The sequence below is a fragment of the Pleuronectes platessa genome, chromosome 6, assembly GCF_947347685.1.
Source record: "Pleuronectes platessa chromosome 6, fPlePla1.1, whole genome shotgun sequence".
NCBI classification, from domain to species: Eukaryota; Metazoa; Chordata; class Actinopteri; order Pleuronectiformes; family Pleuronectidae; genus Pleuronectes; species Pleuronectes platessa.
Window position 1 is genome coordinate 20,657,245 of NC_070631.1, and position 16,112 is coordinate 20,673,356.

The 16,112-nt window shown below is 40.8% G+C and overlaps 2 protein-coding genes and 1 long non-coding RNA gene across 3 annotated transcripts; 2 read left to right on the top strand and 1 right to left on the bottom strand.

Moving 5' to 3' along the window:
- Positions 1-797: 797 nt before the first annotated feature.
- On the top strand, positions 798-4,192 carry hspb7 (heat shock protein family, member 7 (cardiovascular)). The gene is made up of 3 exons (XM_053424817.1): positions 798-1,169; positions 3,325-3,449; positions 3,612-4,192. Exons 1-3 carry the CDS (start codon positions 1,004-1,006, stop codon positions 3,789-3,791), a joined length of 471 nt encoding a protein of 156 aa, XP_053280792.1. The 5' UTR covers positions 798-1,003; the 3' UTR covers positions 3,792-4,192.
- Positions 2,479-6,649, bottom strand: LOC128442384 (uncharacterized). Its single transcript, XR_008338831.1, has 4 exons — positions 6,576-6,649; positions 4,886-4,950; positions 4,369-4,524; positions 2,479-3,494 (listed from the first exon to the last, which is right to left on the bottom strand). It is a non-coding gene; the product is annotated as an uncharacterized LOC128442384 (long non-coding RNA).
- On the top strand, positions 6,354-16,099 carry zbtb17 (zinc finger and BTB domain containing 17). Its single transcript, XM_053424816.1, has 15 exons — positions 6,354-6,536; positions 7,925-8,173; positions 8,933-9,112; positions 10,187-10,483; positions 10,638-10,727; positions 11,074-11,363; positions 11,527-11,669; positions 11,782-12,082; positions 12,286-12,373; positions 13,077-13,193; positions 13,307-13,427; positions 13,666-13,796; positions 13,914-14,162; positions 14,333-14,410; positions 14,947-16,099. Exons 2-15 carry the CDS (start codon positions 7,969-7,971, stop codon positions 15,168-15,170), a joined length of 2,514 nt encoding a protein of 837 aa, XP_053280791.1. The 5' UTR covers positions 6,354-6,536; positions 7,925-7,968; the 3' UTR covers positions 15,171-16,099.
- The last annotated feature ends 13 nt before the right edge of the window (positions 16,100-16,112 follow it).

Genomic DNA, 16,112 nt, shown 5'->3' on the forward strand with positions numbered 1-16,112 from the left:
TTTTTAATGGATTTGCTGTCAGCGACAGTAGAGGGGAGAGCAGTGAGTGTTGTTTAATCACTGCTTCTCATGCAGATATTTATAGCCACAAAGCAATGCCCCTACTAAGTCCCCCGCTCTCGCTGCTGACGGCTTTGTTTTCAAGCACATTCTTTCCATCTTTGTTTTGCTCTTTACTTATCCTCTGAGATAAGAGGCACGTCTTCTTTTTCCACTTTTCCATTCGCTCTTCTCTCTTTTCATCCGGCTCAGCGGGAGAATGCAGAGTCTTCCATAAAATCATTTGTTCATAATGTTGCATGCTCAGAACGAAAAAGATTAAATCAATAAGCAGATGAGACGGGGCCTGACAAAAACACAGAAAATCTCACTAATGAGATGAAACCACGCTGTGGAAAGATCGGCCATTACGTCACCTTCAAAAAAACAAAGAAATGGTGTTAAATATGAAGCAAGCAGAAGAAACAGACAAATGGAGTGACGGAGTGCGGGGGAATTAAAGACAGGAGAGGGGAGCTATTTCAGGGATGGTGTGTGTGGAATGACAACTGTTGCCCCCCCCCCCTGCTCTTTCTCTACCTCTCTCTATCAAAATCCTACTCTCTCCTCTGCCCTTAACCTCAGGGCCCTTCAATGCCCAGAACTTTTCCAACCACGGAGCCCTCTCTCCATCACTCTGTGTGTTTCACGATAAATATAGAATGTTATTTCTCTTTCCCAATGAGCTGTGACACACGTGTGAACCCCCCAACCACGTATAGGACCGCACAGTATATAAGGGCCAATGAGAGAGTGGCTGCAGGACAGTGGAAAAACAGTTACCTTAGACACACAAAGGATAATAAACACATAGAAAGAAAAAAGGAAAGACAGAGGAGCTGCATATATTATTTTTAACATTTAATACTCCCAGAGGAGCGACCAGACGAATCAACTCTCCACGCCTCCCTGTTCTCTCTCCTCTGCTCTCCTCCTCTGCCTCACCCAGCACTCACACCCATCCATGAGTGAGACCAACTCTTCTGCCTATCGATCGGAGCGTAGTTTTCACCAGACTTCATCTTCATCCTCATCCTCTGGTAACCCATACATGGAGAAAAGCCGGGGACTGTTTTCTGAGGACTTTGGCTCCTTCATGAGGCCTGGGAGCGACGCCTTGGGGTTTTCCGGTAAGTTGGGAGCAAGGTCAGCTTTCTGTAACACCCTTTGTATACACAAGTGGTATAAATATAGTAGCTTTAGCCAGTTGAAGTGACAGTCTTGACAAGATTTAACTGGCTGCTTGGAAACGACTTGTGTGCAGTGTGGTGTTTTTCTCTACAAAGTGGTGATAAAGCATGTCGGAGGTGACAGTTGAGTGGAAGGAGACCACAGGCAGAGCTGAGTTTAAAAGCTAAAAGGACTGTGGTGTGAGTGGAGCCATGGTACTGACTGACGGAGTGACTCAAGTTCACAGTGACCTGAGATCTGAGGACTGTACTGCGTAATGTGGTGACCCTCAAAACCTTAATATCCCGGTGTCTAATACTTTTAAACTTGAAGATGGATCAGGGATGTTATCTTTAATTTTAAGTCAAACAAGATAAAAAATGACGCCTTCAATGATCTACTTTGATAATCCAACCAAAGTAAGCTGGGGAAGGATTTCAGTCTAAGGGCAATAGCTGGTATTAACTGTAGCATGAGAGCACTTCTACATTATGTGTATATTTGATGATGTATTCTTTTTCAAAACTAAATTTCATGTGGAGGATCTGACAGTGTTTGGAGGAGGGTGAGCTCTAATTACTCATACATATGTTTATATGATTCGTACATGTTTAAACTCAAATGTCAACAAATTCAAAAAGAGATGTTTGCTTATAAACATACTATGTGTGTGTGTATATATATAACTATTTTATTATATAAAATATACATTCAAATCAGCAGGCTCTTATGGTCACAGTGTCTGGTATGTCCTGTGGCTCAGTAATGTGTGGAGCTGGTGTGAACTTTTCACTGCAGGTGCACACAGATGTGTGAATGTGTTACATTTGAACCTTAAATGGACTCTGTGACTCAGGGGCAGGGTATAGAATTGTTGGTGTTCCATAGTAGCAGCGCAGGAGACTGATGCTAGGACACTAAGCAAAGCAAGGCACGTACACACACACACACACACACACACTGACGCAGACTGATGCATGCAACAGGGGAATGCAGAACAGACTGCCAGCAGTGTGACTTCACACGCCGAGTATCTGGGATGACGCCTGCATAAGGAATGATCAGATGGTTGCCTGGTGACCAGTGTACACACACACACACACACACACACACACACACACACACACACACACACACACACACACACACACACACACACACACACACACACACACACACACACACACACACACACACACACACACACACACACACACACATATTTGGAATGATGTCACAAATGCAAATCTGTTAAAGCTTGAAATTACATTGTTGCTCAGACTCCAGACATGGGATTGATAGAAACTAAACAAATGACAAAACCAATATTAAAACAAAATGAAAGGCTGTGATGCAAATAACTAAATTATAATTGGAGGGCCAAAGAAAGCACTTTTTCGTTGATAGTAATGTACGTTTCCATAAATTAATCACAACTGTAGATCTGCCTTCTGTACAGTAGTGGATGCATTTGGATAATGACCAAAACAGCAACTATGCCGACAAATACTCATTTGTCAGTCTATTCAATAATATGGAAAACATTTGTGTTATCAATACAGACATTCTGCTTGTCTGTATTTAGTAATAAATGAAAACAAACACCATTAGGATACAATCATGTTTTCTGTAAAAAAAAAAAAGACGGTGTTCCTGTTTGGTTATGTGTTTGGCTATAATTATAATTAAGTCATTAGATTAAATTTTTAACAAATTTTCACTGAAAGTTCACACATCATATAACATGTATGTGTATGTATATCAATTGAACCCTTGTGTGTATATACAAATAAGGAAGTAATGAAATACTAAAAGAAAAGAGAAAATGTTTTCTCTGAATAGTGAATGATTGAATTTAGCTTCTTTTTTTTATTGAAACTATTCAACAGTATACTAGAGTTTTGGCATAAAGAAAAAATACAAGATTTCAATTATATGGTGCAGCCTATTAAATCAACTTCCTGTAACATCAGTTAATCAGTCCCTAACCGCCTGCAGCTATTATAATTACCAGTGATGGTACTTAACTCACTGAAATGGGAAGCAATTTCAGCGGCAGGTGGTGTAAACAAAACCAAAGGTAACAACATGCTTTCTCATCTTGCTGGCTTTCAGGTGGAGCTGGAAACATTAAAACTCTCGGGGATTCGTACCAGTTCACAGTTGACGTGCGAGACTTCTCCCCTGAGGACGTCATTGTCACCACGTCCAACAACCAGATAGAAGTTCATGCAGAAAAGGTGGGCTGCTTGCTTCCTGATTCAGAGCGGTACTATGCTGTGTGTCTGCAAGTGATCAAAAACGGACTTAGTCATATGGTGGAACCCTGGGACGACAATCTGTGGAGTTCAGGGTGTCACAGCTACATTCCCTCACTGAATCTTTTATTTCTTCCTCGACAGTTGGCCCAGGACGGTTCAGTGATGAACACATTCACCCACAAGTGCCAGCTACCTGAGGATGTAGACCCCACCTCTGTGACGTCATCACTGGACACAGAGGGAACCCTAACAGTCCGTGCGCGGCGACACCCAGCCAAGCACGAGCTCGTACAGACCTTCCGCACCGAGATCAAAATCTAGAAACACCAGATTTCTTCTTTTTTTTTATGCATCTTCCTTGATTTCCTATCTTCACTGAACCCATTCTACATGTAACACTCACAACGTGCAATGTAAAACCAACCACATCCTCCCGCTGTGGCTGCAATTCAGTTATTGTTCGAGATAGTTCACCAGACACAGCTGCAATAGGTCATAGCTGCAAATAACAGGCTGAGACTTAGAAGCTTGGACATGTATAGCATTTGGACAAGCATACACACACACACACTGTACTGATCAGTCCAGTACTTCACTTGTGTCGTCTAACACAGTTCAACTCCCTTGTCTAAATTGAGAATTTTAAAATTGATGGTTTCTCATTAATAATTTATTCTGTTGTATTATTTGTGTGAATAAAATACTCCTTCTTTGACAATAAACATGCTGGCGCCTTCTGTTTCCCCCTCTGCCTGAAGAGCTCAATCACTTTATATGAGTTGATTTGAAAATGAATGAAGCAAACCCTGCAAGCTAGTTCAGGCGGCCAACTCGAGCTGCTCTGCTCCAATCATGTGACAAACCTCACTCTCCATGACCATCTATAGTACACACCCACCTTATTAGGTGGCCTATTCAAGCAGAGAGAGATTTCCCATCGCCCCCTTGGCTCGCACTGCTGCTGCCGTATTGGTACCAGTTGCTTCAGCCCCTCCAGCACCTCAGCATCCACCAACAGCGGGTTACAGATATTTGCTCATCACTCCCATAATATCTGTGTAATCATATCAGGGGGAAGGGATTAAGTTGGAGTCTAGACACCAAACACTAAACCTGTTCTAGTGTTGCAATAAATGTTTGAACATGAGTTGTCTGACTGAAATATATATATAGAAAGAACAGAAATTAAAAGGTGTATTTATATATATATGATAAAAATATACGGATTCTAGTTCCCTATACTCATTATTTGAAAATGTTACTGTTTAAAGGCCAGGAAAAACTGTTCTACAACAGCAGACCATTTAGAGAATATCAGTCTTGATGATCACTCAAAGCGATTTACAGAACAGTTTTGCCATTTACCCATCATACAGTGCATCTGTGTTGTACTTTCTCTATTACACATTACTCACACACTAGATGCACAGCCTTGAGAGGCGATGTGAGGTTCAGCATCTTGTATCTTGGTTGCAATTTTCTTCACCGTACATCCAAATGAAAAAATAATGAATACATAAGGGCAGAATGAAGATGGATGAGCTGGGAGCATCACGTGGCAAACTCCTCTCCTAATCAATAGAGACAGCGTATCATGCGACCACCCTGCAGTTTATGGAAGGTGCTTCTATTCAGTCGTTTTTGTAAAAATGCATTTGTGTGGCATCTGTCCTGCTTTCATGAGAGAAGATTCTCAAAGGCGCCATTCAAGCAAAAATAAATTGGAAGCCTTTTGTTATGAGGCTTTAATTTTGCTCCACTGTGTTTGAACTGTATTTTGGTGCACTTCTATCAGAAAGTGACAGTAAAAGGAAGTAGTGCACCATTATTTACACAAAACACATTTCATCACTTTCATATGTCTCATCAAAGACAGCCTTGCAAGAGGTAACTGATTTTGTGTGTGTTTACTATTAGACACCTCCTATTTCTCATTTATTTTTTAATCTCAAATATTCTTGGTGGAATTCAATCAGCAGATTTTTTAAACCAAATTGGTTGCCCATATCAGAAGAAGTGTTTTAGTTTCTGAACTGTAACATTGACTTATAGTCTATCAACAGTTCCCTGAAGTTTCTGATTGGCAAATAGCACATACAAGCCAGAGTGCTTTTAAAAAGCTTAAAATGTACAGCATACTAAAATTTACTCAACATACTTATTAATGTAATTAGTGGCCATGCTTAAATTTCTGCCAAGAGTGTATTGTTCATATTGTTTTAGTTATTCATTTATAATTGAGATTTTATGTTTTTAAACTTGCACTGTGTAACTATGTTTTGAGAAATGCTAGATAGATAAAGATGCTATTGTCATTAGTTTGTGTTGATCCACAACTTCTAATTGACAAAAAACAATTAACCCATTGTAGCCTCACATTTTTGGGGGACAACCGTAATAATATCATATAAATTACACCATATATTGTTTAAAATATATCTATAGGACACTCTTTCTTTTTATCTGTTGATATACCCAGTTTTTGCTTCTACTTTCTTGTTTTGTCGATATGTTATAATTTCACGCCATGTGTTTTGCTATTATGACAAGTTTGTGGTCTTCTTTGTATGATGTACGTTATTTTTAATGTGAAAAACTATTAGTGAAAAGAATTGATGCATTACCAGATTTTTCTTTTCTACATAAAAAAAGAGGCTTGTTTAATCATAGGACACTAAACTAATCAAATCAAAAAGGTTTAGTTTTCAGTACTTTACAATCAAGTATACAGATCTTGGACAGTAACACACAGAGGTTACAAAGGTTACTCAGATGAGGAATAAAAACACTTTATATTCAATCTAAGAAATCAGAAAGATACTTTAGCGCCACCACGCGGGCATTATGTCCACAGCGCGTGTTCACACTGCGCATGCTCCGCAGATACACCCGCCCGGTCCGTATCAATCGATCAGAGAGAGGAAGATGGCGGTGGATGGAGTCAGCGCCGCAGGATCGATCGCCGAAAAACTCGATTGGGATCGCTGTTTATAACTGAGCCAAAGACCGTGAAACAGCGCCTGGTTGGAGGGTTTGAGCCCGGAGTGAAGAGCGGACAACACGGAGGTAAGGCCCGAGTTAGTTTCTCTTAAAATGGCGCTTCACCTGAATCCAGGGCGAGCGAACTGAGGAAAACACAAGAGATGAACACAGGCCCGACTCCCCGAGCCGCCATCTTGTTCCTGCAATACATGCATGTCAAGGCAAGCTAAATTAATCCCGGATAACAAAGCTGCAAGGATGGAGGAATTGTAATCGATGCACCGTCAAGCTAATCTTTGAAAAGTTTTCGGGAAAAGAGCTTCACAGTCTGAAAAGATCGCCCGTGCTGTTGTCTCGTCGCAAAAACGCCATGAACCCAGTTAAAGCTGAATGATCATGTTATTCTGGCTAATGTCACTCGTTGTTCATTTAGCCAGATAACGGTATCATGTCCCCATCAGGTGCAACACATTTTCTTCATTTGGCTGCAGGTGTTTTTCCGATGCTTGCTCAGTTACAGTTTTGGGTTAAAATCCTGTCTTTCTCTCTCTGCTACTTCCCGCTGGTGTCGTGTAGGAAAAGGAAACCTGATAATGTCTAAAACCATGAGTTTAAACAACACAGACCAAACTAGGCACCTGCATGATAAATACAGATGAATAAAAATGATCTGCCATATTCCACCGTTTTTTTTAAAGTTGTCATGGACAGTAGATCCACGTGCCAGTTTGAAAAGAGGATATTGAGAAATGCTTATCTGGCTGATCAATAGTTATCGCAATAGGATGTTCATCAAAAACATAAATGTAATATATATTGATATAATAACTTATGGCTTGTCTAAGCACAATAAAAAGGTATAGCACATAATTGATCTATTTCGGATCCGTCAAATGTTTATCAAGTGTTTGTCATTCTCTGCTCATGCAAAATATTTAAAAAACACTAAATTAACTCTTATTCTGATAATCATAAAATTCCACTAACTTTTATCTAGATATCATTTTTGGCAATATCCAGCCATACATGGTGTTCAAAACAATTATTTTGTTATTTAAACATCCAAAGTTATGGTTTGTGGCATTATTTTTAATTCAATGTTAATGTATTAATGTCAGTGTTAAATGCGTGGCTTTTGATAGATACAATTTTTTTCAGTTAACACTCACATCTCAAACCATTGAGCGATTAGTCTGGTCTGTCAACTGAATCATTAGAATAATTGTACAGCTTCACTATATTCGGGGGAGACATAATCATATCAATGGTGGGCAAAACTGATTGATTGGTGTTAAATAAAAGGCCAGTGAATGGGTGAATGGCAAAACTGTACTATAAAGCGATTTGAGCGGTCATAAAGACTAGAGGGCTATCCAAATACACACCATTTAGACCATTTACAAGGTCTGCTGGCGTATAAGCCATTTTAACCTCAACCCATGTCCCACATTCTTACTTGTCATGTTCCACAGAGAAGGTGCCTGGCCGCCAGCACCATCCTCCATCTTTCAGAGCGATGGAGTTCCCATGGCACAGCGGGAAGGTCCTGGAGCAGCTCAACCGGCAGCGCAGGCAGGGTCTGCTGTGTGACTGCACCTTTGTTGTGGACGGGGTGGACTTCAAGGCCCACAAAGCTGTGCTGGCAGCCTGCAGCATCTATTTCCGCACCCTCTTCCTGGACCAGAAAGATGTGGTGCATCTGGACATCAGCAATGCAGCAGGTAGGTTCAACCTAGCTGTGGGCTCAAATGTCTTTATACTTCTGTTTTATGTATTTCATTTGTTTTGTCTTTTCAAGTGCTTTGATTTTGCACACCATCTACAACAGTGGTTCTCATCTGGTCTGGCTTTGGGACCCACCATCACCCCTTAATGACAAGTCCAAATCGAGGAAAAATTTCAACTTCTGAAATGTATTTAATAAAAAGATGGTGCAGTCTGAACCTGAGATAGTACAGAATATCAGTGTATGCCAACACACACAAAAATCATGATAAACCAAAACGACCAGCAGGTGGTGATGCTAGAGAGGGAAATATTCCCTTTTACACTCAATTATCAGTATTTGAATTATAAACCGGTAATACATCATACATAACAATTCAGTAACTTCAGCCTTTTTTAACAGACTCAACAGTGCTTTCATGCACAAACATAGAATAAAAAAGTCCAACTACTGAGAAGTAGTTTAAAAAATAACCAAATTATGTAGCTTTAGCTGTTGATACTCACTCACTGCATCTATGAGAACCAACAAACTGATCCATTCAGCACCTTAACAAATACTGTTAAGGAGTGTGAATAGACGGCACTCCGCTGCATAAAAAAATCCCCTTCAAAATAAAAGCACAGGAGGCAAAGGCCTGCGACCCACCAGTTGAGAATCACTGATCTACAGTACCTTGCTTAAAGAGTAAATGTACCTCATAGTCTCTACTGTCTATCCAGTAGACCTATTGTATTCCTCATTATCGTTGCAGGTTTGGGTCATGTCCTGGAGTTTATGTACACAGCCAAGCTGAGTTTAAGTTCACAGAATGTCGAAGACGTGCTGGCCGTTGCTAACTTTTTACAAATGCAAGAGATTGTAAACGCTTGCTCTGCGTACCAGTCGATGGCAAATCCAGTTCCTTCCCTCATAACGCTGGATTTCACTGTGGGTGAGTTCAGTGTTCATGTTGCTCTCCTTTTTTTTATTTAAAGTTGCAGTGTGTAGAATTTAGTGACATCTAGTGGTGAAATTGCACTTGGCAGCTGAACACCCCTCACCCCATCATCTCCTTCAAAACATGAGAGAAAACCTGTAGTAACTTTCAGTCTTCATAAAAACTCAAAGGTTGTTTAGTGTTTCCAGTCTGGGCTACTACAAGAAACATGGGGGCCTCCATAGAGAGGACCGGCCCTGGAAATATTTATGTACTCATGTTGAAAGGGATAATTCAATAGCCTAACACGTTGAACCATAACTTTATCTTCAAGTTATCCCATGTTTGTAATTCTACAGAGAAGTGTTTCCACTCTGTCCATGGTTGGTTGCAGTCATTACAAATTAGTATTCACCTGTACTGTAAAGAAGTGAGATAGATCTGATAAGTCTGATATGATGATTATGATACTGTTTTATGAAGGATTTGTGCAGAATTGATCCGTGTGAAACTGCTTAGTGGTTATATCAGTTCATGTGAAGATATCAACCTAATCTGATTCAGATTCAAATTTTCATGTCTGAAAGTTCATTTCAGACATACACTGAGCTATGATCTCCTGATTCTCTCCAGAGGGTCTGTATGTGAGGAAGCATACGACAGAGTAAGGGGCTTCTGACATTCTTCAAAGTTTCTCCTGCCAGCCCACGAGTAAAAACTCTGTATAATGTCAGAATGAGCCCCAAACACAACAATCTCAGGATTAAAAAGAGGAGCCTTACACATAGATGAAGTCAACTTAGAAAGACAATGAGTTTTGGTGATAAGGGTCATCACCTGTGTCATGTGCTGTAAATAAAAACAAATGGTCGCTGCGCCTCACCCGCATACAGGTCAACCCCTAACCTGAATTCTGTGCTGTGTAGTTCATAAGTAAACGGCAAGCTCAGAAGAATTTCCAGACAAAGCTCTGTGTTTATTCTGCGTAGTTCATGTCTGAAAACGGCTTCAGATTTCACGTTGTGATCCATTTATGAAAATATGGAGTCTGACATACGCCACTTAATCTTTTGTTCTTGAATAAACCAGATGAAAAAACAGGTCAAAGCGAGCTGAGACTGGCGCAGGAGAGTGACATGACTGAAGTGGCAGCACAAGCAGAGGAGAATGATTCTGGCATTATCACAGGAGATAAAGAACCGACGCAAAATCCGGACAATTTGAAGGAAGACACTGCTACAGAAACTCAACAGACTGCTCCTCAGCCCAGTCCTGCAGCACAAACACCCAAAACCGAGCCCCCTTCTGGAGAAAATCACATAGAAAGCACTGCACAAGATGCACCTGAATTTCAGGATGACCCCTGCGAAACCAGTTATGTACCCGGTAAGTACCTGCAGAAAGTACATTGGGCATGTGTGCTTGCATATAATAAAAATAAATCGTGTTCTAGGGCCACATGATGCTTTGTAGTCTCTGTAACAAGCTTTGCTCATTTTATACAACACGTGAACTCAGAGTTATTTCTCTGCATTTACAGGATTACAGGTAAAATCTGAAGGCAGCTCCTCTCACTCGAGCTCTCGAGGGAGAAGAATCAGAAAACCTCTGCGACGAAACTTCCCACCTGGTGAGCACACAATGGCTCCGCTGTGCAAATGTACACAACCGCTCTGTCGATAAGACTTTAAACTGGTTACACAATTTGTTGAGTACCATCATACAGAAGGATTCAGGATTTCATCAGGAGTGATTCATTTTTCATGAGTCAGATTGATTAGAATTAATATGATTATTGCACTGTTTCCTTTTCTTTCTTTTTTTTTGTTCAACATTCAATTCCAGGATCTCTGTAAAATGTTAATTGTTTCAGAAGCAGCTTCCTGAAAGAGTTGAATTTTCATAGCGATAACAATTTCTATTCAAGGTTCTAGACAGTATGTTAGTTACATGTGTCCCTATCTCCACCCTCATAGAGAGTGACTCAGAGTGCGAAGGCACGTCAGAGACAAAACCTGAGTCAAAGGTGGCGGAGCCGACCGAGGTGACTGAAGGAGAAGAGGATGAGTTTGTGGAGAACGGTGATGGGGAAGTTGATGACGAAGATGGGGATGGAGAGGAAGATGGCGAGGAAGATGGCGAGGTTAGCCCGCAGGAGGAAGGAGTCGACTCCGGCAGCGAGATGGAGGGGAGACAAACTCTGTCTGCGTCAATGAGCAACCGGTCCGAGTCAAAGCCTTACAGCTCTGTGACACACAGATGTGAGGTGAGCTTTACCTGTTTGTCATCATGATTTTGAGGTTTGAATAAGACGACCGCAGGTACATTCAGCTGATGCAGCGTAGTCAGCAATCTCTGCGCTATTGATTCTGTACCTATTTTTGCATATACATCAGCTCACTACAAGTGGCATATTTTCTTTGCTGCAGGACTGTGGGAAGAAATTCACCCACACTGGTAACTTCAAGAGACACATGCGTATTCACACAGGAGAGAAGCCGTTCAGCTGTCGGGACTGCAACAAGGCTTTCTCGGACCCAGCAGCCTGTAAAGCCCACGAGAAAACCCACAGGTGAATCACATCTTTAATTCTGAGATTTGTAGTTCACATGTCATCTTTCTCCTCACACCTGCCTACTGGGGTCTTTCAGGCTAGAGTACTAAATTGAGTTATTGTCTCCTAGCCCCCTGAAGCCGTACTGCTGCTCAATTTGCGGAAAGAGCTACCGTCAGATCAGCCTGCTCAATTTGCACCGCAAGCGCCACACAGGTGAAGCACGCTACAGCTGCGACGTCTGCGGCAAGCTCTTCACCACGTCTGGCAACCTGAAGCGGCACCAGCTGGTGCACAGCGGTGAGAAGCCGTATCACTGTGACTTCTGTGAGAAGGCCTTTTCTGACCCCACCGCCAAGATGAGACATCTAGAGACGCACAATACGGGAAAGGGCAACAAGTGTCCGCACTGTGAAAAACGCTTTAACCAGGTAACAGCTTGTATGTGAATGTTTGTTTTTTTTTGTGGAAATATAGCTCCCACAATTACACCTCTTCATTAAAACATAACTTTGCCTTTCAGAAAGGTATTTTGATAACTTAAAGTAAAATGTGTTAGTCCCATAGGCATTTAGTTTCCACAATTGTGTTTCCGAACAATCTGTTTTAAGTCTGATGTATATGTTCTCTTTAGGTGGGGAATCTTAAGGCTCACTTAAAGATCCACATTACAGATGGGCCTCTTAAATGCAAAGAATGTGGCAAACAGTTTACAACTTCAGGTAAGAAGACAGTAAGAGCTATTTGTTTTATCAATCAATAGAAACTCAACCTATCAAAGAAGTAATAGTGGCTAAATAATTTAAAGGAAATGTTATATTTTGTTAGTTTCTACTTTCTTCTTTGTTTCAGCTGATATAAATGAAAAATAGAATAGCTCTCAGTAGAGCCCATACCTCCACTAAGGCCCAACATTGCCCCCAAAGGGACAGTTCATCCAGAAATGAGAATGAACTCATTATCCACTCTCCACTATGCTGATGGAGGGGTGGGCGAAGGGTTTGAAATCAAATTTTTACACACTCGTGGATATCAGTCTCCTAAATATACCTAATATTTTACAATATACTATATTATTCCCTGGGAAATTGGTGAGAATGTAAAAATCCATTTAACAATGTTTGTATCCCTCCTGCTAATCCAGATTCACACCAAAATGAAAGCTTTTCTTTCCTCGTTGCGTCATGCTGCCAAATTTGAGTGGAGATTCATTCTGTAATTTTTATTTAATCTAAAAAAATCTAAAAATAGAATAGAGTAAAGAAAGTGCCGAAATTGCTGTTTACTGCTCATCTTGAAACCGTTTTAACCTGCTTGAGACCATTATCTGGTTCATTCTGACGAAAACTTGTTGTGACTTGTGTAGCTGTTTCTTAGCTTTTAGTCATTGAGTCTAACCTTTGTGTGATGGTGTCTGCTGTGTAGGGAATCTGAAGAGACACCTGCGGGTTCACAGTGGGGAGAAACCTTACACCTGTATGCACTGTATGAGAGCGTTCAGTGATCCTGGAGCTCTGCAACGGCATGAACGCATCCACACAGGTATTCCCGTCAAAATGAAAGTAACATGCTCTATTCAAATCTTTCATAGCGGAAATGCAGTTATATTGATTTCTACAATCCCCCTGAGTGAGACAGTAATTCATGTGTTACAGGAGAGAAGCCCTGCGTCTGTGTCGTCTGTGGCAAAGCCTTCACCCAGGCCAGCTCCCTTATTGCTCATGTCCGCCAGCACACGGGAGAGAAGCCTTATGTGTGTGATCGCTGTGGCAAAAGGTCAGTGGCGTGACTGACTCAATTGTACTTTATACCTCTTTGTATGCAGGTTTTTTTTTTTATGCCTGCTAAAAAGGCGGTATGCTCCTTTTCCATTGCCAGTAGAGGAGTTTACCTCTCAGTTTTTTTACCCCTGGTGTGTCATGTTCAACGTCGAAAATACACTGTGAACTCTTTAAATACAATTTGAATACAGGAAGCTAGATGAGCAATGCATCTTATGCTTCTCTCTACATAGGTTTGTGCAGTCCAGTCAACTAGCCAATCACATTCGCCATCATGACAACGTCCGACCACACAAATGTCAGATGTGCAACAAGGCATTCGTCAATGTGGGAGACCTGTCGAAGCACATCATCATACACACAGGTAAGGAAAAAATGTGTGCCCAATTAGTATGTTGCTTCATGGAAGAACACTCATAGAAACAGCAGTCTCCTTTACTTTCCTTTAAAGTGTTTTGTTTTTTCTGTCTGGCTTTCTAAGGGGAGAAACCTTTCCTGTGTGACAAATGCGGCAGAGGTTTTAATCGGGTGGACAATCTGCGCTCTCATGTCAGGACCGTCCACCAAGGCAAGGCCGGCATGAAGCGGCTGATAGTAGCCCAGGGCAGCACAGAGGAGGTGGCTGATGGTTGCACCGGTTCAGCCAACTCTGACAGCGAGATCAACATAGTGACCGTTACCACAGATGATATTGTCACCCTGGAGGGAAGCGCTGTGGCTCAGCTGACAGGTCAGACAGCATCCTCAAGACTGACTCCATTGATTTTCAGGGAAATGTGTGTATGCTGGAGAGGACCTGGCAAGGGCTGCAGATAGCACCCTGCAGGTGATAAGAGAAGCATGAATGGGTTTATTCAGTGATAAGTGTTTGTTTACCTTGTGTCCCTTGTCTGTTTACAGTTGTTCCAGTGTCTGCAGATGAGACAGAGGCTTTGAAAGCTGAAATCACCAAGGCAGTAGAGAAAGTGCAAGAAGCAGGTAAAATTTAAAAGTACTTTTGATATCAACTCAAACATACTGATTCTCCTAAAAAACATATATTTTGAGTTAAATACGTGGGATTTAGCCATGCACACTTCCCATTGATTCTAAAATGTAGTTTGGAGTTGTTATTAACACATATTATAGGAACAACTTGATAACAAATATTTTATGCACATATGCATGTAATAGACAAATGCCACAATTTAACAGTCACTGCCAGAGCTCTCACTGAATCTAATGAAAACAAGTGCTTCAAGAGACTTTAACTAACTTACCTACCTTGTTGTATGATAAAATTCAAATAAGTTAGTAATTCTCAAATTAAAATGATTTAACTATAAATGGCAGAGACAGCGAGTGAGGTTCCGAATCCAACCAAATTCGAACTTTATGGACTTTTGTGAAATGGTAAATTGGAAAAGATCAGGTGAAGTTGGTGTGATAACATGTAACACATTTAGATAGGATGTTATACAGCATGAGGGAAATGAATGGCTTACTTTGTTTGTCAACTCTTTATCTGTTCCCAGATCCCAACACACAGATCTTATACGCTTGTGATTCCTGTGGTGATAAATTCTTGGACGCGAGCTCCCTTGCCCAGCACGTACGCATACACACAGCTCAGGCCTTGGTCATGTTTCAGGCAGACTCAGACTTTTACCAGTACACCGCAACCACCTCCGCTGAGGGGGAAACGGCTACAACATGGCAACCCACAACAGAGCAAGTTATCCAGGAAGGGGAAAACTGATCTGCCATGCCAATGAAGGAGAGGAAGACAGAAAGATGTTGGGCGAGATACGACAACAAGAAGAAGGGTCAGAAAGGGTGACTGATGAGAAGTGGAAACCTTAACTGAGCTCCACACAGGGAAAAGAGTGTACTGGATCAGATTTGTGAAAAGATGTGTTAAATATTGTTTATAGCAGAAATCTAATTTATACAGGAGGAGGAAGCACAGTAAATTAAGGGAGTTTGTGAGGCCCAAGAATTTCTGAATAAGGTCAACTTAGTGTAAACGTGATAAGATTCATGGTCATAAGTCATGATGTTTGCAGCCCCAATTCCAACACACCAGATGAAATTCAGTGATTTTGTAAATCCTTTTGAGAATTCTGACAGAGAAGGTTATACAATGTATAATTTGTTTATTTTTAGATTGAAATGCAGGATTGTGCATTTGTCATATCTATTAAATATTTAGATCACAATAATTCCAAATACGACTTAAACACCTCTGTTTTATTTTTTCCCTAAGCAGTCAAACTATTTTATTGCTTTTAGTTGAAATATTTTCATGGAAAGCTCATTATACAAATTATATTTAGATGGACATATAGGGTAATAAATATTTAGATCGGATGTGTGATTTATTCATGTTCTGGCAAACACTGTAAATGCTGTTGATGAGTAATATTTATAGATTTGCTACGTGTCCTTTATAAGTCTTATAACCCCTAAATGAAGATTGAAATAAATATTTGTGTTGATGAGAAACAGGTCAATTCTCAGTTTTACCATAACTGTAAGACAGCATTTTTCTGTTGTTGCAGTAAGACGATCTCACTGATATGAAGATAGTTCAGTGTCATTTTGTTGTCTGTTTACATTAACACCTACAAGATACTTGGAAATAACCAATGGTCATCATTGGATCAATAAAGAACCATCGCAGTCTGACCAGCCCTGTGTT

Coding starts and splice junctions, on each gene's coding strand:
- hspb7 (XM_053424817.1), top strand. CDS start 1,004: ATGAGTGAGACCAACTCTTCTGCCTATCGATCGGAGCGTAGTTTTCAC. Junction 1,170..3,324: donor CGACGCCTTGGGGTTTTCCG/GTAAGTTGGGAG, acceptor GCTGGCTTTCAG/GTGGAGCTGGAAACATTAAA. Junction 3,450..3,611: donor TAGAAGTTCATGCAGAAAAG/GTGGGCTGCTTG, acceptor CTTCCTCGACAG/TTGGCCCAGGACGGTTCAGT.
- zbtb17 (XM_053424816.1), top strand. CDS start 7,969: ATGGAGTTCCCATGGCACAGCGGGAAGGTCCTGGAGCAGCTCAACCGG. Junction 14,163..14,332: donor CGCTGTGGCTCAGCTGACAG/GTCAGACAGCAT, acceptor GTCTGTTTACAG/TTGTTCCAGTGTCTGCAGAT. Junction 14,411..14,946: donor AGAGAAAGTGCAAGAAGCAG/GTAAAATTTAAA, acceptor ATCTGTTCCCAG/ATCCCAACACACAGATCTTA.